The 24,587-nt window shown below is 35.7% G+C and overlaps 2 protein-coding genes across 3 annotated transcripts in view; one reads left to right on the plus strand and one right to left on the minus strand.

The window, feature by feature from the left end:
• LOC148829208 (V-type proton ATPase 116 kDa subunit a 4-like) overlaps positions 1 to 18,447 on the minus strand; it is a 34,464-nt gene extending 16,017 nt beyond the window's left edge. The window contains exons 1-14 of one of the 2 annotated variants that reach the window (XM_088922697.1): positions 18,273 to 18,447; positions 16,295 to 16,425; positions 15,190 to 15,268; positions 14,864 to 14,964; positions 10,908 to 11,033; positions 9,256 to 9,353; positions 7,905 to 8,031; positions 7,011 to 7,093; positions 6,062 to 6,155; positions 4,554 to 4,766; positions 4,102 to 4,252; positions 2,276 to 2,415; positions 940 to 1,097; positions 148 to 241 (exon numbers count right to left, since the gene is read on the minus strand). In XM_088922697.1, the coding sequence (XP_088778823.1) occupies positions 148 to 241; positions 940 to 1,097; positions 2,276 to 2,415; positions 4,102 to 4,252; positions 4,554 to 4,766; positions 6,062 to 6,155; positions 7,011 to 7,093; positions 7,905 to 8,031; positions 9,256 to 9,353; positions 10,908 to 11,033; positions 14,864 to 14,964; positions 15,190 to 15,268; positions 16,295 to 16,414 (1,584 nt within the window). In that variant the 5' untranslated portion in view covers positions 16,415 to 16,425; positions 18,273 to 18,447. The remainder of the gene's footprint in view (positions 1 to 147; positions 242 to 939; positions 1,098 to 2,275; positions 2,416 to 4,101; positions 4,253 to 4,553; positions 4,767 to 6,061; positions 6,156 to 7,010; positions 7,094 to 7,904; positions 8,032 to 9,255; positions 9,354 to 10,907; positions 11,034 to 14,863; positions 14,965 to 15,189; positions 15,269 to 16,294; positions 16,426 to 18,272) is intronic. The other variant, XM_088922698.1, reaches the window with a different exon arrangement.
• An 839-nt stretch (positions 18,448 to 19,286) lies between these two features.
• Positions 19,287 to 23,154, plus strand: LOC148829209 (transmembrane protein 213-like). Its single transcript, XM_088923409.1, has 3 exons — positions 19,287 to 19,439; positions 20,799 to 20,867; positions 21,577 to 23,154. The coding sequence occupies exons 1-3, from the start codon at positions 19,364 to 19,366 to the stop codon at positions 21,759 to 21,761; spliced, it is 330 nt and encodes a 109-aa protein (XP_088779535.1). The 5' UTR covers positions 19,287 to 19,363; the 3' UTR covers positions 21,762 to 23,154.
• The last annotated feature ends 1,433 nt before the right edge of the window (positions 23,155 to 24,587 follow it).

Below are 24,587 nucleotides of genomic sequence, written 5' to 3' on the forward strand. Positions count from 1 at the left end.
TGTTGTTTATAATCAGCACAAGATCTTCATCAAAATGTGGAACACTTTTTTTGAAGCGTATTAAATAATTGTGTGGATCTTACATTATCCCACTGATAAGGTCTGCGTTTTTTAACTGTGCTTTAAAAACATGTTTAACTTTCTTACTGGATCTATTCCAAATGCATAAGGACTTCCCGAGTAAACTCCTGGAACAGCTGGATCTAACTGAAGCAGTAGACTTCCTTCAAGGACATGTGCACTGGAAAAGTTAAAAAAACCTTTTTTTATTACATAGAGTTAACACAGTATATAGCAAATGGGAGTAATAAAAGCCAATATCATGAAGAATAACCTATTATTTTCAAGATAATAATTATTGTTTGCATTTGTACAACATCTTTCATATGAAAGTATCCCAAAGTTCTTCACACACAGAAGTGGACCAACATCAGGCATCAATGAAGTCCAACACCCACATGGGTGATGTGTGTCTGCCATTATGCCCCAAAGATAAGACAGGGGAGTAAGAAATTGCTTTGCCAATCAAATTAAAGATAATATAGGGTGATCAGATTGTGCAAGCTGAAAGAGAAAATCAGTCAGGACACCAGGAATAACACCCACCACAGGATCTTTACTTACCAAATAGTCAGGATGGTTGACATTACTGTAACCCAACAAAGCACTTCACTAAGAGTACTAAGAACTATGGTGACATTAGGAATAATTTGTTTTCTCTCATTCCAAAGTAATTGCAAATACACAAAAACATAACGAGCATGTGCACATTGGCCTTATATACTGTACAATTTACCGATTTAAAATACATCATTTAGTCATTTTAATAGCATTAAAAAATTAATTACATTCATTAGCAAACTTAAGAGAAAATCAGATACATCAACAGATCTGAACAAAAATGTCACAGAAATATTTGGTTTTGAAATTGTATCTTACTTCCATGTTCCATTCAGAAACATTGGTCTCACATGCCAGGAGGAACCAAAGAGGTTGAAAGACTTGGCGAAGCAGTCATTATAAATGAAGCCAGTATAAATGGAGAAAATACCCATCAAAAGGATCAGGTAACGGCCACCAAAGAATGTATTCCAAATCTGAACAGGAAGAAATATGTATAGAGTGATTTTATTCAAACTTGTCTAATAACCTTTCAAGAATTTTAGAATTCTGCTTACATTGTTTGCTGAACTTTCATTATCAAGTGCTCTGTGGATTTTATGGTGCTTTGGGCTTTAGATAGGCTAATCTTAACACAACCATATCCATAATAAATGGTTCTAATTGAGCAGTGCTATCGGGAGATGTTTTATGTTAAACAATTGAAAATGAAAATAAAAGTTTTCACTATCATAATTTAATCTCAATATTTAACAATTTTTATAACAAAAAATACAAAGATTAAATAATCTTTCTGGTTTAGGATTAGATAGTCTTTTTCAGTGTATGTAAAGGAGGTCACACATTTGAAGTGTTTAAAGTTTTAACTTACCAATCGGTATTAGACATTACAATTTTTAAGACTTTAGCATTCTTTTTCTTCTTACAAAATTGTTTAGTTAAAGTTTGGAGAGAGCTTAAAGTTTTTGTTTTTCTTTTGCACTACTCCTCCTTGACTGTTAATAAGGATTTACTAAAGACCTACCTTATACTACAATTTTGTGTCTATGTTTAGTAAGTTCCACATACTAGAAGATCATTGCTACCCCCAACAGCGTCACAACTGCATTTTCTACCAACCATTGAAAACCATGTTTTGCCCCATAGCATAATTACTCAAAAGATCCATAAAAACATTAAATAAACAAAATACATAAAAATCAAGGCAGAAGTATTACAACTTTTTCAACATTCTGTGATTAATTTAATCATTCATTGAGATATTTACTGTATGTGTTCCAAAAGTGTGAGTGTAAGTAAAATTTAATAGGGTTAGAATCTGAGAAACCTATGAACAAACATAGTCTTTCCTAATTAATAAAACTGAAAAATAGGGTATGTACTGTAGATAAGAATTTAATTAATGTCTGCAGTCACTAATTAAAAGGTAAAGTATAGCACTTAAAAGCTAGTGAACTCATAAAATCTGAAGGTATTTATCATACACTAAATTAAACGTGGTCCACACCTATTAAACATCTAAATTTAATTTGGATTATTTTACAATATTAACAATGTGCATTATAAATATTTTTATCATATTGTTACTGTTGTTGAACCTTTTACAGTAGCAATGTTCTGAAAGAAACACACAGAAAGACTGTAAAGAGCTCACCTCATTGTTACTCTTGTTTTTTGAAAACATCTTCTCATTATGAATCATCAACAGAGCAAAGGACAGCATAATAACACCATGGCCCCAATCACCAAACATCACGGCAAACAGGAAGGGGAAAGTTATGATTGTGTAGGGAGCTATGGGGATGAAAAATAAACATCTGGAAATGAGTGAAGCAGCTCGTAAAGTTTTATTGTACACTATAACAATTGTACATTTGTTATGTGTCTTCTTAACACTAAATGAAATAAAACAATTTTTTCTCACATTCATTCTTTATTGAACATTTATAAATTTGAATATTGTGGATGGGTACGTTGAGGCAGTCATACCTGAATTCATCCAATACACTTGGTTAAACAAAGCATTGCAGTTCAAACTCTACTGCTCTCAATATTGTCATATTGTTTCCTCTTTAAAAACTGTAGTTGTAATGTAGCGTAGATTAATATTAATGTGTCATTTTAAAATAAATGACATTCTTACTTACTCAGATTCTACATTACTCAGATTCTTACATTACATTACTAGTATACTCTAAACTCTAGTAGTTCAGGCACGTAGCTGCGTCAGCATGCGTAGGCCACAAAGGAACAAGTAATAGATTTATTCCATGCTGAAAACAGAAAAAAGGAAACAGAACATTTCGGCTGTGGAACCTCCTTTGGGTGTGAGAAAGACATGGCAGACAGCAAAGATTATATAGCTAGAAGAACAAAAGCCGGGAGAGTGGAGGAGTCTGGAGCAGGGGAGAGGCAGAGTGGCCACTTAGGTGGTGTGAAGTCATGACATCTGATAGTCATGATCACACTAATCTGTCTCAAAAAAGGGTCCTAAAGCAGAAAGACATCAGGAACTAAAGTTATCCTGAAACTTGGTTCACACCTTCCCCCTTCTCTCAATGACAGACTTGTTCTCTTCTAAACCTCTCTCATTTGTAGGTTTCCACTTCACATCTCTCTTCACCTCTCTCGACTTCGCACCACCTGCTCCCACCCTCCCCTGCTCCCACCTCCTCCACTCTCCCAGCTTTTGTTCTCCTTTGCTATATAATCTTTGCTGTCTGCCCTGTCCTGTCTCAGACCTGAAGAAGGCTCCACAGCTGAAATGTTGTGTTTCCTTTCTTCTCTTTTCAGCATAGAATAAACCTATTAATTGTTCCTTTACTGATGATACCGTAGACATTGAGACAAAGGTGTTACCTAGAGTTAGAGTGCCTGGTCAAAGTATTCTCCTCCTTTAAATGATGTAATTTTGTGTTGAATTACAGTGCTGTACTGTATATACATTTTAAAGTAAAACTCAAATGCTCCAACCAAACACAACTGAATCAAGCCAAAGGAAATTCCACCAAGAATTGACACAAGGTGGTGAATGTGTATGCATATGGATGTGATCTAGGTATTTTATTTTTTAATTTTTGTTAGGTTTTGCTGACATTTAAGTTCTTCCACCCATGAATGTATTTAGCACTACAACATTCACATTTTGATTAAAAAAAACATTCAATTCAATTTACTGTAGATTTAATATACCAGATGGTCAATTTTTCCTCTGTTTACAAACTTTGATTTAGACCAGTTTAACATTTTCCCTCAGTTCTTTAGGTGCTGAGTATACTATGTTAAGAAATTCATTAGACCTCTTGGACTATCCAGGACAGTACACTCCTGAGCCTTAGTAAATGCATCTTTCTTAACATACAGTAATGAATGCTAGTGAATAACACTAATCTTTTTTCATTACTTGAGACAAATACTGAAGACAGACAGAAACAAATCAGTAGTAATTCTTATTGAGCTACTGTAGACGAAACTGCTAACCTGGATTGATTTCTCTGTAAGTAGATACACCATATGCATCAACAATATTCTGAAATCCAGCTGTAAATTTGTTGGTTCTGTTAAAGGTAGGTGGTGACATCCTTGTGCTTACTTCAGTCACAATAGGATCCACAGTTGAACCACTCCGGTCCTGTGGTTTCAAACAACAAATCAACACACCAAACACATGATAATTCAGTATTATAAAAAATGACAATTATATTTCTCCCATTAAAAAAACCCTCTACGCTTTCTCTCCTCCCAGCAGATGTAAAAAACACAAACAGCTCTTATGTAAGACACTCCCTCCCCTGATACTGTGTAACGTAGAAATTCAAAAACATATTTTTCTTGAAGACACTCTAAACAATGTTAAACTTCTGGAGGTCCATAGTTACAATTACACATATTAACTATTGTATTCTTTCTCTGAAAATAGTTAAAGTACTTGCCATTCCTTTCTGGAGAGCCGTTTTGATTCTGTCCATATCTGTGACAGGACACCAGGTCTCAGCAATTAAGCACTGCTGGGTTACATCAATGTTGCACATGTTCAAGGTGTGGTAGACCGCTTTCATTTTCTGCACCTTAATTTTCCATTCCTGAATGCTGCTAGCTGCCTCCTGTAGCACCCTCTTTTGATGGTCTCCTGCTTGCTTCAGGACCTAGAATTAGAGTGTCAGAGATTTAAAATACAGAGCTGTGTTGCCATGTGAATGGTTTATTTTTATCTAAACTCTTGGAATTAGCATTTTATCTATGTTCACAATATCCAAAATTAACTATTAGCTCATTTCATTTTCAACCTCCTTAACATAAACCAGGAAGATGAAAACAGTACTTGTTCTCTGAAACATGTTCCTATCTTCTTTTTACAAAAAGAAAAGACCCAGAGTATCAGAAATAAAAATATGAAACCCTCTCTGCTAAAATCAAGGCCTTTCAGAAGCCTCAGGGTATAACTCTTAACACGGTAAGCCAAGGATACCCTACCTGACACAACCTGCTCTATGATTGTGTGCCTTAACTAGGTGTATCCAGCTGCCTCATGTATTATATGGACTCATTAAATTTAAAGATTTTACCTTACTTTATCAATAGCACCATCTGAACACAGATACTGTGCAATAGGTCCAGGGTGCCATGTAGTATAGTGTGTGTATAGTATAGTATAGTATAGTGTGGACTCTATATTCCATTCTGAAATTAATCTATAGTATCTGCTTATGTCAGTTAATTTGTCTACAAATTATTTGGAATTTTTAAAAACTTTAATGTCAAGATTAAATTTGTTTTCTTTGCTTACTGAGAAAGCTGAAGTGTTTTTTTTAAATCATACAGAATATATAAGAATATAGCATTTCTTCATATACAGTATAGACTGTTGCTGGGCTGATTCCTGTTTGGGGGCATCAAATCACTGAACGGCATGACTGCATCTGCAAGCGTGATACTTAAAGGGGAACTGCAATGCTACTTTTATATTTCAGGGTTAGAAAGAATCAGCATTGATGAGTGCATTTCAAACCACAATAAAAGTAAAACATACAAAGTAGCTTTTAAAGCTCTATTTTACATCACAAAATAGTAAAAAATTCCAGGTACTGTATGTGCAACGTCATATTGTCATCATTGTCTGTGATTCAGAAATAGGCAAAAAATCCATTGACATGAAGCAGCCCTGTTATATTGTAAACAGACAGGCTTGTGAATACATCTCTTTTAATCCAAAAGAAATATTGCCTTCGAATTCGAGATGACAGGAAGAGCCACTTCACATCGTGATTTGCATGAACTTACTTACACAAGGTTCACTATTTTGTGCTTAATTCAAAATTTGCAAAATTTTTCTAAACCATACAAGATTTTATTTTGTTATCAAGATTTAATAACCGATCTGAGAAAGTGGGACTGTACACTGACGCAATAGCAGAGGGAGAAGAGATACAGTATGACCTACTGCTTGCAAGTCTTCCAGTTGACAGTTAATACTTGCAGCTGTTTCTCGTCTTTCCTTACTGTTCTCTGGGCAAGGGTACACTGTAGCATGAAATCTGGATAATACAACAACAAAAACACTTTGACATATTGAAATATATTAGTCTTCTTCACTGTAGAATTAATTTACCTGACATGCTGTATACTTTTAAACACAAATGGCATGTTCATTGCATGAAGAATATACTGTCAGTTCAAGGGCATTTTTACAATTATTTTAATCTTGTGAGAAGCATAAACATTTCCATTACTTTTGCATATTTTTAAAAATACGCCAATACAGGCTGTTTATCTGGGAAAAGAGTTATTAATGTTTTAAATGCATACACTGTAGGTTCAGTAAAGGTAATAATGAAGCAAAAAAACAGACCTGAGACAAACACAAATGAGGTTTTGGTTAATTATTTTTATAAACTACAATTACAAAACAGTAATTAAAACCAGAACAAAACAACATCTCCTTTTCCCTAACGCCTACAAATAGGTTTTAATATAACACTTCACTGCAGCTGCTGTACATTTAATGCTTACAGCAAAATTATTTTGTTTACTACTAATCGTAAGAGAGAATGTTTTCTTCTTATAATATTTAAGGACCTAGGCTTTCTCCTCTATTTTATCCATTTTGTGTGAATGGCAGATAACCCTGGACAGATGGGATTTGAGAGTGATGGGGTGTCATCTGTGTTTCGTCCTCAAATAGTGCACGAGGGGAGTGTCTTATGCTGTGACTTGTCTATGAGCTGTGCTGTTGCGTGTGACATCGCAAATAAATTTCATCCTTGAGGTCTTTGCCAGAACCTGTCTTTTGCTCACTAGTGCCACAATATAAATGATGTATGATCATTGCTTTTTACACTACTGTTACTTAAAAAATGAAAACACACCTACTTGTCTTTAATGCCACTTACCCTTGACAAATTTTCTTAATTTTTAAGCCAAGTTGCTCGCCTTGAAAAAATATAAAGAAGACCTTCTTTTTTACTTCTTCTTTCTGAAATAATCATAATAATAAAAATATGTTTGAATCACCTTGAACCATCCCCCCATTGGTATAAACACCTAGATCTGATTGATGTGTAAGTGGAAGTACTGGAGCTTTTGTGGAAATGGCATTAAATGTGACTTCCTATTATGAAATTCTTATTTCAGCACATTTTGAGTACAGATTCAGGTACATGTACATCTACAGCTACAGATCACCTGTAATTCAATTTATTGCAATAATAGATGCAGAAGTGAGCACCTACTACAAAATTAAAAGGATATTTAGATAAACACATATTGCTAATTAAAAATAATAATTACAAGACTTTTTGCTCTTTATTTATATACTGATTAATACTTATTTTTAAACTGGTTTAATTCAGTATGCTCATTTCTCAGATTAATTTAATAAAGTCACAAAGATTTACTGTAATTAAACTACCTGCAGTGGTTAGAGACATTTAAGAATTTAAGAATCTTTCACATTACTTGCAAAGATTCTTGCGTGGAATAAATTAAAGGTTTATTCCACGCTGAAAAGAAGAAAAGAAACATTTTAGCTTCTTCGGGTGTTCTTCTCTTTTCAGCATGGAATAAACCTTTACTTGTTCCTTTGCAGCCTACGCATGCTGACACAGCTACCTACTTGAACTACTTTCACATTACTTGGATGTTTTTTGATACTTTATGTTGACCTTCCCCAGGTTTCTCTGAGGCTCTGGTAGGTATTTTATCTCTACCACATGCTTTTAATTTCTTCTTATCCTGGAACCTGGGGTGCTTTTTTCTTCAATAACGTTCAAGAGAATGTTCTTCACCGTATCAGGGTCCTCCACAGTAGCGTCCATATCCCTCTGTTTGATATAGACATTCCCTCTGCATACCCGCCACAGCACTCGTTCAAAAGACAGCATCCTCTCGCTTCTGATAACTCCCCCTATGATACTTCATACAACAGACAATGATTCAGACTGCAGTTGTCTACCATGCTTAGCCATGCAAACTGTTACATTAAGGTAATGTATCTGATGTGAACAGCTTTTTCAATTAAGTATACAGTGTACATGAAATTCACTTCTGGATCCTATGAATTTGTTACAAAATTTCAGTAGGCGTTTTAGCAAAGTAGTGGACTTTATATGGAGATAATGAGTTGAAAGTTACAGTATATCAAAGGACAGAGGTCTCTGTGGATAGTAGTGTTTTTAAATGACAGGTCTTGTGTTGCTTTTGAATTAAAAAATAGCCAAAGCTCTTACTCAAGACACCATGAACTGTACTGGTGTATGTACAGGGGTGTCCAGTATACCTTGTGAACTGCATGCTCAACAATTTCATTGCTGCACAACTGCCCAGAAGCCAATGAATACATAAAAATGGTTGCAGATGTCTAGATATAATTAAAACTGTGATTTAGAACAGTGGGGAAGCAACCTGCGATAGGTATTTGATGGGCTTACAATGTGTACAGTAGGTGTGCTTCTTGTGGCTTGAACTGCAGTTTCAATTTTATAAAAATGTGGAGCACAGTACGCACTTGTATTGATGGAATCCATAAATCTATCAATACAACAATTAATCACGTCACAAGGCTGAGAATATAGCACAGATTTCAGAGTAATTGTCTCAATCTTAAAGAAAATTTCTGAAATTGAAAGGTAAATCAGAACCAGACTGGCCACAGATGCAAATTTCCCATGGTGAGACAGAAAAGCAAAACAGGAGAAATGATACATTTTTGTAATATGTGTTTCTATTATCTAAGCTGTAATCTGTCATTTCTATAATCCTTTTCTGTGATCATCTATAACAGAATATAATTATATCAGATTCCCTTGCAGCAACTAAAAGGATGGACCTCTAGTCTATTATATGCATACAATGTACTGTAAGTAAAAATATGCATATATTTTACTTTTGGTAATATAGCATTCAGTAAAAAGCACAAGAATTTGGAAAGTGCAGTGAAATGTGTTGTTTGCCATGTATTAATGATTTGTGTTAGTTACAAATTTTATAGTACATTAAAATCACTTGGTTGTGTAGTCTAAATTTCACTCTCTGGATTTAGCTGCTGATATCAGGCATGCAAAAGAACACTTTAAATGTATTCTGCCATTCATACAGAAATAATGTTCAAAGCAAAAATACACTCTTTGAAAGATTTACCCCAGTTTGCCACTAGCTACTGCTGTAGATGGCCCATGGGACTCTACTAAAGCTGTGTTCTCTTCAGTAAAGAACTCGTCTGGGAAATGTGTTTCTTTCTGTGCAAGAAAAAAACAATAAAAGAACTGTAAATCCATTCATCCATCTTCTAATGGTCGTTGGGGAAATGGTGCCTATCCCAGTAAGCATCAGGAACAATGTGGGATATACCCTAGATGGGAGACCAGTCCATTGCAGGGCACACACAGACACAAACTCTACACATTCAGGGCCAATTTTCCCAGCAGCTACCAGTATGTCTTTGAATTGTGAGAGGAAGCCAAAGTGCTTGGCAAAAACACGGGCAAAAAATGCAAACATAGGAGGTGCATAAAAACTCCACACAGATTGCACCTTACTGTAGCTCTAGAATTGAACCCAGGGTCACAGTGTTGCAAGGCAGCAATGCTAACCACTGCATCACCATGCCATCCAGAAGTGTAAAAAATTTCCAATATTGTATTTTACATTCTTTAGATAATCAAAAAAGTAATACATAAAAGTATTACAAATAGTATACTGTCATGCCCTCTGCAGCCAGAGGGCGCTCCTACTCTGTCCTGTCCCTAGTTTCCTGTACTTTGCTCTCCTTCCAGTGTCTCTCTCTTTGGGGCTATATATTTCCAGGTCCCTTATTCCCCCTCGCACAGCATTGATGTTTGGATGTCCTGAGACCCTCCTAGCATCTAGGTTGCCCCACGTCTGCTGCATGAAGGCATAGGTTTCTATTCGACTCCTGAACTGCTGAGCCCAGGCTAATTCCCAGTTCTGCCGCTAAGCATACGGGTCTTTTTCCGCTCCCCTGCCTCTCCACGGTTTGTCCCTTCCGGCATCCGTGACATATACTGTACGTTCTCAAATAAGAAGACAATTTGTCATTAACAGTTTGGGCAGAAAAGTTACCCTCATTAGGGGCATGGCTTGGTGTCATTCTAGAGTAATCCTGGGCCCCTCAAAAAGCATTAAGGTAAGGACAATGCTAGTTCTTTGTTCTACACTGAATGACAGATCCTTCCACTAAGACAGCAAAGCCTACCCCTGAATGCTGAAAATGAATGAGAAGCACATATTCATCCTTGGATTATATTAGTACCATGGATGTTCCCAAAATACAGTAATTTATTTACTACCCCTAGTACTGGAAGAAAGAAAATGGAGCATTTGAATAAGATTAGAACTGTGATCCACTGAACTAATAAACAGCGATTGCTCCAGTTACAATTTCAATTTTTATTAGTCTTGTTATTCATTTTGCATCATTTACCAATTTATGTTCTTTTCAGGAATCTTTTCCTACTGTAGATTATTTTCATTTTACACCTGAAAAATGTCTGCAGAGTATTTAGTTCTTGTAAGCCAATATTCAACACAAGTAAAAAAAAACTTTTTAAAGCTTTAAAGTTAAAACAGTTCCTGTGGATAAATATTCAAAATTCCACAAAGCAGTTTTAAGGTGACTGTCATTACATAGTGAAAATGTCCTAAGAGAGGAATAATCACTTTGATTTTTTGAATGTCAGCATGGCATTACTTGATACCTATCTTTATGGTTTAATGTTGTTCACAAGTTTTAAGACTGGTAACGTACAGTATCTATGACAAAAAACATTTACCTCAAAGAATTCCTGCACCGTCTTGACTAATTCTTTAAGTTCAATCAGCTCCATGGCATTGCTCCTTAGCGACTGCTGATTTTGAGCCATTCCAAGCAGTTCACTTTCCAATTTCTCCAAAACAGACTGCACAAGAAGAAAAAGATAACTCACAAGTAAAAATATAGACATGGACTTACAGGTTAGATAATTAAACATCTCAATCTTTTCACTTCAGCTGATTGTCACTCCAATTCTCTAAATCTTTATGAAAATTTTAAATCTGGATGAATCACATCACTGTATTTATGTAAAGCATTATTGTGTAAAATACTAATATGCAGGATATTATTTTAGCCTACAATCCTTTACATTTAGATTTCCTGAGCTAAATATTTTCGATTTTGTATTCCTCATTTTTGTATTTAAAATATAATGTTTTTTAACACAAAATATTTTTTTTTCATTTTTTAAAAATTAAATTAAAATAAAGAACAAAGTGGACTTGTAAATATCATACACACCTCCGGTACTCCTAGCTGTGTCAGTTAGATTCTAAATCACTTTAATGCATAGGCTATAATGCACAGGAATACCTGCTCCTTCACCTCTTTGGAAATATTGTTTTTTTAAATTTTTGGAGTCTACCCTTGAAAATATGACTGACAGAACCCACCCCATTGTAATGTGGCTGTTGAAGTAAGTCTTTGGACTTACAAACCAAAGATATAAACTAAGCTCTTTTCTCTATTGCTGCTTTCCACTGCAGTCTTCCGAAGACTGCTTCCTAAAAATTCTACTGCAAGCAATCACTGAACACCCCCAAGTGAGAATGTATCTTTTTAACCTTTCACCAATAATACAGTAATTAACTAATGTATACCAGTGAAAGGATGGATGCTTTCGAGCTATGGTGCTGGAGAAGACTGTTACGGATACCATGGACAGCAAGGGTCACCAACAAAGAGGTTCTGGAGTGCATCAAGCCAGAAATTTCGCTTGAGGGAAAGATCACCAGACTCCGGCTCACTTATTTTGGTCACGTGATGCGATCAGATTCATTGTAGAAAGCAATGATGCTTGGAATGGTCAGTGGAACAAGAAGACGAGGCTGCCAAAGAACGTGGTGGCTCGACGCCATCAAAACGGACACCAAGACCGGAAAGCGTGGCGAGAGATGGCCTATAGAATCGCCGAGAGTCGGATCCGACTGACCGGATAACATCATCATCATCATACTAGTGAACTTATACAAGGAACCTTTGGCTCCCTCTAGTGGACAATTAGCGGTCATAACAGTTCTGTCAAATACCCCATGCCATAAGTGATATTTTGCAGGGAATCATAATCAAGGTTTCCTTGACACATTACAGGGCTATATTAATGTACTTCTGAAACTACCTAATTTTAATAGGATATTTTACCAACCAGTACTGGTTTTAGTGGCTTTTTCCTTTTTCATCATTTAGTCCTAATAATATTTGATTGGAAACTATAATTGGTGTGATGCAAATTAGATTTTCCAACGACAGAAGAGGTCTCTACACTTTAGAATGCTCTATGTAGTTATGGTGTTTTGTGCTGTTTGTGCATAGAACCTTACATACAGTATTCTCAAATCACACACTTCAGAAACATCTTAGTGAAATCTGCACATCCCAAAATTTACAATGAGAGCTCCTTTCTGTACTCCTTGTAACCCAAACTTGAATAAAAAGTATGAACTACAGTATTTTACTTGCATAAAAGCAATAAGTACCTACTTCAAATGTATACAGCTACGTATGTTACTTTCAACCACCTGAAAATAAAGTGTGACTGAAACTGGCTCAATGACTCATAACTCAGAGAAAGAGAGAACTGGGAAACATTCTGGGAATTCTGCTGGCAGAAATTGTGCCATGTGAAGTCACTGGACAATTCAGAATCTGGATTCTGAGTATCCTAGGAAGCTATGGCCCAGATTCAGTCACTCCCACAGCCCTTTGAGTGCGAAAGTGCCTCTTTTTCTCAGTTCTCACCTACAGTACGTCTTCAGGTTCATGTTTCTCATGTGTTCATTCTGAATAAATCTAATGGGTTGATTTGTCAGTGGTCTCAAGATATTGAACACTTGTATGAAGTCTCCTCAAAATCTTCTCTGGTCCAGACTAAAAAGGTTCTGTTCCTTCAATGTAGCAGTTTAAGTTATGTTGACCACATATTTAGTCCTGTGCTTATTTTAGAGCTCATAACGAAAGCTCAGTTCTTCTCAATCGAATAAAATAAACAATTCTTGCCAATCTAGCTAGGATACACAGGCCTTTAGACCACTGTTTCCCAGTTCTTGTCATGCTAAACTGCCTGCTACAAACCTATCACCATTATCAATGTAAAAACTCTTTGGTTTATTGTAAAGGGGAGGTCTGATTACCTTTTCCATATGGCCTACATCCCTCAAAGCATGTTAAAGAAAAACTGCTATTTCTTTATCACAATCATATTATTGATATTTTTGTACAGTACATCTTCTAATCTCTTGAAAAATTCCCTTCATGCCTTTCAGCAGGGCCAGGACCCATACAGTACTTGGGCCCGGGTGCAAGTAATTACAACCCCCCTCCTTCCCCGGCTTCCTTCTCGCTCTGCCAGTGCACACAGAGCAAGAGAGCAGAATTAAAACGGGCTAACGTATTGAACTTTAGACTTAGTAACTAGTTATTTAAAAGTATACAACTTGACTGGTCGCAGCAAACTTGGCAATTACATCACTGAAATCCACTTGCCTTGCAGTGCTGTTCCATAGACAGCAAAGCCAGATCTGACAGTCTTTCCTGTGACATGGTGGACCTTAGATCAGTTTTGATCAATTTCAGTTTGCTAAACGTGCGTTCAGCACTGGCGACAGCAACTGGAATTGTTAAAAACACTTGACATTCTATGACAGTTTCGAAATGCAGATTTCATATCTTTGATGACCAAATACCGCAGTACTTCAGACGGAGTGTTGATTTCATTGGGGGGAAGATGAGACAGAAACTTTAATTCAGTTGCCTAATCACTGCCATGAATGTCTCCTAAAATCAGGGCAAGTTCGTTGCAGGTTTTAGATGAATTATCTCCGGTATTTCTATGTTAAACAAAATGCCAAAAAGACAGCTGAATTTGCTCAAGAAAGAAAAACGTTCTTCTGTCTCACTGATGACAGTGTCCAGTAAGCAATGGAAAATGTTCACTAAACTTTTCCTCTCTGTCTTTTCTGTTCTTTGTGTTTCTCGGTACCCAACTTACGTTTCTGGACCGCTTTCATGTTGCACACCAACGAACATAGCTTAGCAAAATGAAAAGTTGTCTGTTGCTCTGTCTTGCAGGGGGACAGGTCGTGTTATCCAATTCGACATATTTTGGAATGAACGCGCCAATGACCAATTGCAAATCATCGGCACAGCCGTGTTTTCCAAGAGATCGTTGTGTTTTATTTATTTGTATTGATATTGGATAATATTCCCCGCCCCTGACATACGAACTCTCGTTCGTTTATTTTACGGATGGTCTTTTCACACACACACACACAAAACAGCTCTAATTTAAATGACGTTAACAACAGGGCCCCCTTAGATCTGGGCCCGGGTGCAGTTGCACCCATTGTACTGCCTGTAGTGCCGGCTCTGCCTTTCAGAATCAGTGTCCAGCCCTGGATGTTAGGTGAAACAAGCTGGATAGACATTGAACAAAAATGCATCCCTGTGGTTCATGTGCAATCTCTCTCAAGCCATGTCACTGTTATTTGTTAGATTGTGCTTGCCCAGTAGCAAATATACCAGTAGTACCAGGCTTTAATCTCTTACATAGGAATATAACATTAAATACACAATGTGATCTGTACCTATTTAAAATCTACGTTTAAAAATTGTTAAAAGGGAAATTAGCTCAATATGAGTTGTATTAAAGTTCCTCCCAAAAATGGGAGTTCAACATTAACACAGATTTATTGCTACCTCCAAATCATGGACCTCTCGTGGAAGGGGGGATAAAGGGCAGCTCTCACCACAGTTTTCTGCTACTACTTGTTCAAGTTCCATCTGCTTCTCAAGAAACCCTGTGAACAACATCATTGTAAGACTCAATAAAGTTAGGGTATCCATGAGTGTTTTTTATTAAAAAACTCATCATTAATATATATGTTTCAGTAACATTAATGTTTGCATTTATAGTACTGTACTGTATACTGTATGTGCTGCCCAACCCTTTTTCCCATTAGTCTTCCTCCATAAAGATTACATACTGTTTTTGTTTGATATTTTACTATTTCTAAAATACTTACTGAGGATTCTTTCCAGGGTTTCACACCTTCTCACTTCATTCACATATTTTCTTTGAAAGCTGTTTACATGTGCATTCAGCTGTAAATAAAAAGTGATTTATTTTGCTTAGGACTGTTCATTATTTCAGGAGTTCAGACATTATTTTAGTATTCCACAGCATCATTGGAAGTATTATTTTAAGCGATAAAGACAAATAGAATTTATGGAAAGTACAAGTACAAGTGATATTAAAATTAGTTCCTGTTTGCAGATTGGACAATACCTTGAATTCAGTCCCTCAACCCGGTTTGTACTGTCTACTGTATATTTGCCAAAATAATGCAAGATGTTTAAAGACACATCCATATCAGGTGGAAATGGCCTCTGAAGGGCTTTATTACTAAAAGGTTAAAGAGGCTTGATCACATTTTGCAAGGGAATAAATAAAACTAAAATATTTTATCCTAAGGAAATGGTATAATGTGACAAAGATTTGAATAATTTTGGTTCATTCCATTGTAAAAAAATTAAAGGCTGTTACTCAAATCTGATCCTGAGCCCTTAGTCTGAAGAGAAAGAACACCTTGCATTAAATATTTTTTCCAAACATATTTTAAAAATAAATATATACAGTAGGCAGACTGTTTTTCTTTTACGAACCACACTTTTTCAGCGCCGTCAGCTCACATCCCGACTGCACTGCCTCAGATTTTGGATCATCTCTTGCCTGGCCTACTGAGACTGTTTATGTTCTAAACACAGTGATATAACAAGCAAGCTATGCATTGATATTCAAAACATGATTTGTTTGTACTGTATTTAATACACTTTTTGTTTCTCTGCGCAAGTGTCACATAATTGATACTTAAAGTACTGGATGCTATTCAGACATTCTTGTGGTTTTTTTATGATTATACAGTATATCATGTAAACTTTCCAAACAGAAAGGAATGGCCATTATTCACACAATTAACTGTCTTTTCTTTAATAATAAAAATAGTCTCTTATCAAAATGTTCTTCATCACATCACCTTACATTTACTCCCTATTAAAGATGTTTTTTGCACCTGTTTTTTTGTCATTGTAGGAGAAAAACTCAATTGTTTAAGCTTGTTTTTTACTCACATCTCTGAATTGGACAAGACCTAGCTCTCCCAACTCTGCAATACAGCAATAGGCAGCTTCGACTTGTAGGATGATCTGTGTCAGACAAATTTCTTCACTGCGAAATAAAGACCCTGCCATCTTGCACCTTTCTGAATAAAAAAATGGTGCATTAACAATTTATAGCTGTAAAATTCAACAGATTTTACACAAGGTCATGTGACTCCACAACAGGTTATCCGGACATAATATGTGAATTGCAGTATTTAAATCAAATGGTATATACTGACAAAAAGCTACGGCAGTAGGTTAATTTCCACAATCGGAAACACATTTGAGTACTGGCTTCATGTTCATGTCCCAATTAATCAATGAAAGAGCAACTACTGTATGTGTACTCAAGGCCTGAGATTCATGATTCGTGAAAGTAGATGAATGCACCAAAATCTGTGACATTAGAATATATATGGATATTATCTTGAATTTGGGTATTTAAATCAGAAATGAAACAGAAGCAGTACATACTGTATAATTGTATTTCATTTGAACAACTCCTTTTAACATTAATTCATAATGTCCCAGTTTTCACTGGCTATTGCATAGAATGTGAATCTGAACAATGTATTTAATAAAATACATTAAATATTTGGCTACTGTCACAAAGCCATTCAAGCAGGTAGCTGTGTCAGCATGGGCAGGCTGCAAAGGAACAAGTAAAAGGTTTATTCCATGCTGAAAAGAGAAGAAAGGAAACAACGTTTCGGCTGTGGAACCTTCTTCTTGGTGCAACACCAGAAGAAGGCTCCACAGCCAAAACATTGTTTCCTTTCTTCTCTTTTCAGCATGGAATAAACCTTTCACTTGTTTCTTTGCTGTCACAAGCTACATTTTTACAATTGGGTTTTAGAACTAGATTAAAAAATACTCCAATTTTACTTGTCTAAGACTACAACATTGTGTACAATGTGTACAAGTCAGACCAAAGCAAATTGTGTTCAGATATAAGTAGGTGTTCAGATATCACCAGTGAGTGGGTAATTCAATAAATATTGCATGTTTTGCAAAAACTGTACAATAGTTTTCTGTTCTATTCAAAAGTTTTTTTTCTTGTCCTTCTTAGTTTTCATTTAAATAATCAAAAAGATTATCTGCTGTAGTTCACACTTTCAATTCTGCTGTAGCTCTCAATGATGAAACACTGCACATATTACATTCTATTCTCCAGACGTCTAAATGAGTCAGTGAGTTAATAAAAATAAATGAATAAAAGATTCATTCATTTAAACATTTTAAGATTTTATTACAGTATTCAAATGACAATCATAAGCTTGGGAAAAAAATGACTGTTGTTGCCCAGGAAGAAGATATCAAATAAAAAAAAACAATCAAATCTCCTTTATTTAACCAGGTAAATCAATCCAAACATTTTTAGAGTGTAGAGTTTCCTCACTCAAACAAACACCCATAGCACTCAGAATTTTATTTTCACATCCTTCTGGGCTGATACTGAGAGCCCTGATCACTACTTTATTCTGTCCAAACCCTAATAGGAAAGGTTTACTGGTACAAGTTTACATGTACTCGTTGTGATTTATCCTTTTAATTGCAATCTAATCAAATTGTTTGAGAAAAATACTAATCAGAATCAAAAGCATTTTTGGTAAGGGTGCACAAAAAAATATTTATGGAACAAGAAGCTTGCAATAGATAGTAACCATAACGCATCATGACAAAATAACATTTAAACATGTTATTGCAAACATAGGCTTTCATTTAATGCCACACTTGCTGTATTTATGTCTTATATTACAACCCCTGAAAGAATATGTAAACAGATACTGTCAATCTTTTAATGTTGATTAATGTAACAGGTAATTTTCTAAATACCCCTGAGCTAGCTAGCATATTGCGCTATATTGATAAAGCTTAATATTAATTTTCCATAATTTTCAAAATTGAATTCAATTAAATAAATTAAATCTGCAAGCTCAGGTCTTACCTTAGTCCCTTGTCAACTCTTAAATGAACACCTTGCAGCAAAGGATTTTGTATTTTTTAAGCAAAACATGCAAAGGTAATGTATAGATTGGAGACTTAGCTGTATTCATAGGCTAGCTATTTTCTGTTAGACAAAGACCGACAATGCCCATCTGTGCCTTGATTATACCTGCTCAGCTTCTTTAAAAAAATGCAACATCTTGTGGTTGGCTGACCCAAATTGTTTGTGTTGTAAACTTACTAAAATAGCAAGCCAGCTTTGTGTATACAGTAAAAATACAATTTGCTTGTATTTAATACATTATTCATTTTTCTGAGTAACTGCCACTGCATGAAAAACAACAAATATTTGCATTCACTTTGCCATATTCTATATTGTATTAACCATATGTTAGCTCTTTATTTGATGGTGAAAGGGAAAGAAAAGAGACAACATTTCAGTTGTGGAGCCTTCTTCAAGTGTGAGCACTGTGAGTACTGAGCCTTCGTCACATAAACCTTTACCTGTTCACATGGTGACACGGCTACCTATTCAAAACATATCTTAACCCTTGATTACCATCCTACTTTTTTAAATATAGTTCTAAATCTCTTCCAAAAAGTAAATACCTCTGTTTTCCAAAAGCATCTATCAGTGAAGCTATTACTAATGTGATCTTTTAATGATCACTAATCTTTTAATGATGAAAATGCTCCCTTCTAAGTACAGTATGGTACAGTAGGTCACCCTTATGTACTAAGTGTGTTTCATCTTGATATATTAGCACAGATACTGTATACATCATTATATCAATCAACAGTAACTGAAAAGACCATAAAGCAAAGTCTTCATATAAGACGATTTAGCTTAGTGAGAGTCCAGTTATTTCTGTTATGTGTAAAGTAGTTTATGCCCTTTGGGAAGATTTTGCATGTCTGTCCTATTGGTTGGATAGTCTAGGGCTTTGTTGAGCTACAGTAGCTCTGTGGGAGGAGCTATTGTCAGGATTTTATCCTTAATGATACAACCCCAAATAGGGTAAGAACTAACACAGCTGTTGAAGCAAGGTTCAATCTGCTGTAGACTGCACCAGACTGTACCAGTACAGCCATATGAAGATAATTGGAATGGTAGCTACTGTCATGTACATCATGTATGTCCTTTGCGGACTGATCTGTCCAGTTGTAGGTGAGTGATGTGATTCTTTCATTTCTTTTTTCAGATAGCGCCACTGTTCTTCATTAACAAGTTAAGGCACATATTGCTACTGTAAATATAAAACTATATACTGTATATATAAATATAAAACATGTGCCTTTACCCTAATCTTAAAGATGCTGACAGATGTACAGTATTATCTATAAGGGAGGAAGGCAAGTAGTTCCTCAGGTTGAGAACTTTAGAACAGGAAGAACCTGTCTTCCCCTTGCAACTCTATCCAGAGCAGACCAGCATTAGCCTGTGCATCGATGTCAGTAGAAGAGTGTTAGATGCCCCTTTTACCCTTGTCTTGGTTAAATTAAAGCTTTAATTAGTATTAGACAGAGAGATTTTGTCTTTGCCCTGTTTTAATATGTAAAGATCTTATGAAGATAGTATTTTAAATAGTTTTGAATGTACTTCAAAATGCAGATATGAGTCAAGTATAATCCCAAAATATCTAACCTCAGATGCAGATATTAAAATAATATTTTTTATAAACTAAAACTAACTCAAAGTTTACTTTGGCGACTTCAGATTGTGTGTTATACTAAAGATGATCAAAAATGTCTAAATTGTAAAAATGCATTATAAATTTAAACATACTGTATATACAATATACAGTACAGAAAAAAGAGATAATGAAGTAAAATTGTAATTTATTGCTTTAATCAAAGTGTAACTATTGTACTGTATAGTATATAGTTGCAAATACCAATGTAAGGGCTGGCAAGTATAAATGTTTTATATATTAATAAGTATCTACAGTAAGGCTGCTCATCCACAGAACTACTCTGTACTAGACAGATGGCATGTACAATATGTAAAGTTACAATATAATGTGTTTCTGAATTGTTAACTAACATTGTGGGAAGGCACTGTACATCAAAGTGTTTAGTTTCAGCATAATAATGACCCTAAACATAACTTACTGTATTTGAATCAACAAAGTCAAACAACAGGCAGAATGGGCTGTAGGAAACTCAGCAGTCACGGTACTCCTGACTTCAGCTCTATTGGCAGGTTCTGAGGTTACAGTAAGAGGGAAGAACAAAAAAAGTAGGAGAGTCATCAGGAGAAGTCCTAGTGCTCCCTACAGCATCTGCTGTTTACAGATACCATAAAATATATTTACTGTAAATTCACTATAACAACCAAGTAACGTGATTCACTCAAGCAATAAAATCCTTTCTGAGCCAAACATATTCTGCATTATGTTGTGAATTTGTTGATTCCACCAACACACACTGGTGTTATTTAGAGAAAATTTTGAAATCAAAGTAAAACGTAACCCCTTTTTATCATGTAAATAACTTTACATTTACCTGAAATTCTGTTTTATTGTAGCATCTGGGAGTATAGATTCCAGCTCTACACACCATAACAAGACTAATACATTTGCAGACCAGTGTCTGGGTAAGTGACAACAGTAGTATAGCTTTAGGAATAATGTTTAAAACAATTTTCTCCTGTGGTATGATACTATAACAACAAGAATTCTGAAAGGCTTCTGAAAATAGGGCAGAAAATATCTTCCATTGCCTTAACATTAGCATTTCACTGAGACCAATCCCACTATAAATGGCTGCTTTTGAAAAGAGTGGATTTCCTTCCAGTACTTATTAATTAGAGCCGTGTACTGTGGATCTGTGTCTCATCTAAACTTTTTCTGATGCGATTTTGGCAAATGCACAGCATTTAGAAAGCATGCAAAGGAACAAGTAATAGGTTTATTCCATGCTGAAAAAAAGAAGAAAGAAAACACAAAGTTTTGGCCGTGGAGCTCCACGGACGAAACGTTGTGTTTTCTTTCTTCTTTTTTTCAGCATGGAATAGACCTATTGCTTGTTCCTTTGCAGCCTACTGTATATATGCTGACGCAGCTGCCCACCAGAACTATTTAGAAAGCATGGCAAACAATCTTTTTTTTTGGCAAAGTATCACATGAAATTAATCACAAAACAACTTTTGAAATATGAAATAAGTCATAACCAATACCCAAATATAAAAGACATTTCACAACAGAAATTGTTTAAGAAGGAACAAGACAACCCTCAACCCACCAACACAATAAAAAACTATGTAAAACTGCAGCTGTTTGGTAAAAGTCTTGTCCTGTGTGCAGGTCCTGACTCTCTGAAGCTCTGCAGCATGGCGGAACTGTGCTGCCCGCGAATCACGGTGGATGCACAGGGCTGGATAGCGGCAGCAATAGGTTGGAGTCTCTTGTTCTTCACACTCATCCTACTCGCAGTCAAGAGACTTAGCACAATGGGAATGGAAGCACATGCCAAGACCACAGAAGCCTGAAAAAATAAGTTCCTAAAAATAATTCTGGCAGGGGAAATTATGGGAAACTGTTAAACAATGAAAGCAATACCTGGCAGCTGAATTACATTCCTTCCCATTTTATAACTGCCTTATACTTTGCGTGGAATTTCATCTTCATTCTCTGTTTTCCACAGTGTTTTATTTTTTAACTTTCTGGAAAATATTTCTTCTGTCTTCTTTGCATTACTCTCTAGATCAGTGGTTCACAAGCCTGATTTAATATTTAATCGAAACAATGGCACCTCCTACAGCATAGAGTCCTTGGTCATCACACCAGGAAGCATTGGTTTAAAAATTCTGGTATAGCTTAAGAGGTTCCATAATACAGGATTAAGAAATGCAAACAATTACATTCTAAAATAAGAGAATATGTAGTCGGGAAAGATAAGTAAATCAAAAACAAATTCTAAAACAAATAATAACATCATATCTACAGTATGTGTAATATACACTGTACACTGTTTGTATCATTTGTATACTTCTAATTAAAAAATATTTAAAATATATCTTTCTTAAGCATATTACTGTATACATAAAAATGTCTGACAATATAAAAGTAAATAAGATGTTTACAAAAAGTTATACGTAGCTTAAATAAAAGTCAGATACATTAAAAATTATGAGAATACTGCAATAATATGGTGTCTATATTATGATGTAGTACTTGATTCCAGTTTTAATGCAGTATGATGTATGCTTTGATTATTATAAAATATGTGTATGGTATGTAGTTTTTCATACAGAGTTTATAAGTGGTTTAATTTATCATATAAAGCTGCATCTGACACACTAAAGGAGAGTTAGATAGACAAGGTCTAAATGCCTGGTTGTTGATGGTGTGTGAAAAGATTTAAAAACATTGAAAATATATTAAGATTTCAATAGATTAAGTGGGATGTTGCCTAGACATCTCAGCAAAGGTAGAAAAACTGATGAAGTAGTTGACAGACAGAAAGAGCACTTTCAGGAACTCAACCAGTGGACATATTCTTCTTACAGAAGGCATCGCAATAAAACTGATCTGCTGGCTGTGACAATGGTGGTTGTCAGTGGTATCTAATGTATATATAATACATATAATGTATAATATATAATGTAGTGGTGAGACAATAGGGGTGGCACAGATTTACCTTGAGATCTCGAAAGCACTGGACAAATCTCTGCACTGACAAACAAGAGTAGTAGTCCCCATCTATAAGAAATGGGACCAGAGAGTTACAGTAGCTGAGGTTCCATAAGCAGTTAGTTTCCTTGGAAAAGTCTATGTGAGAGTGCCAGAGAGGAACACTATCCATTATCTGAACATCAGATTCAGAATGAAAAATGTGGAATCTAACATGGATGAGTAAAATTAAACCCTTTTCTTCCATCTTTTTTCTTTGCATTCTCTATCAAGAGTGTTTATTATTTTAAGTCCTATCCATGATTTTCACATATGTTTTTCATAGACTCATTTTAATATCAAGGTGCAGCTGATACATACAATGTATCAGTTTTGGGGACTTAGAGGTCCCCAACAGATCTTTGCAGATGATGATTAATATCTGACACATACTGTACACATTGATTTCCTACTGTGAAGTGGTTGTTGTTGAGAGCACCTTCAAATCTGACATTTTGTCCTAAAAAATGTTTGACTGCTCTCTCCAGGTGAGGTACAGTAGGAACAATAGCTGTACTATAGTAAATCCTTAGTGAAAAAGATGAAGTACCCAAGTACCAGTTGTTCATGGGTGATGACAAGAGGGAACATGAAGGATGGAAGATTGTTGTGGGGCAGCAGTTCTTGAAAATAACATCTGGTTTATAGGCCAATCTATGTCTATATCCCTAGAATCTCAGTTCTGTTCCGCCAGTACAAGCACACGTCCTGGTCCACTTAGAGGATTGTTTCTGTCACCGCTTTCTTTCTTCCAGAAGTGGCTGGAAAGTACGTTGGAAAAGCATATCGCTTCCTGTTACAAATGCAATGTCTCGGCAGCTAGAATACATGGATTCTTTGCATCTACAATAAGCAGACCAGCTATTCCACTCCTTATATCCTTCTGCACTCAGTGGCACTCTTGAAATGAAGATTCAGATCCAGATGCTCAGCTGCCAGCCTTTCTTTAGACATGGGTGAGCATTTTTCAAGACCTCTGCATGCCTCTCCGAGACACGTCCACAGCTCTGTGCACACGTGACCTGCTATCTGGGTTTGTGCTCATGAGATCAGAGACCATGGTTTTTCCCTTCTCTGTAAAATACCAAAATCCACACAAGTGTTTCATTTTGTAATATTTCCCTCAGTAATTCTTCCCACCTGACAAATAATGTTATTATATAAAACACACGCACATTAGCCAGAGGCCACCTCCTAGGAAGCCTCTAGTAGATGCATGCTGCACCTACAAGCCCTTTGCAAGTGGCCAGTCACAGCATCAGTGATGAGTTAATCATAAGTGTAAGAGTATTATTATTGTTATTGTTGATGTTGGTGTTGTTATTAATACACATGAGTGAGGCTGACTTTTGCATAAGCACTAAATTACTCCATTACTGAAAAAGTAGTGCACAAATGATTAGTATTAATAACAACACCAACATCAACAATAACAATAATAATACTCTTACACTTAAAGAGAGCTTTTCTGGACACTCCACTCACAGCTCTTTTCAGGTAATCAGGACTCCTCTCCACCACCAGTGTGTATCACTCACCTGGATGATGCGACAGCAGACAAAGTACGCACAGTACGCTCACCACACATCAGCTATGAATGGAGAGAACAGAGTAATGAAGACAATTCATAGATGGGGATTATA

This window comes from Atractosteus spatula, chromosome 8, assembly GCF_055471065.1.
Source record: "Atractosteus spatula isolate fAtrSpa1 chromosome 8, fAtrSpa1.hap1, whole genome shotgun sequence".
Lineage (NCBI taxonomy): Eukaryota > Metazoa > Chordata > Actinopteri > Semionotiformes > Lepisosteidae > Atractosteus > Atractosteus spatula.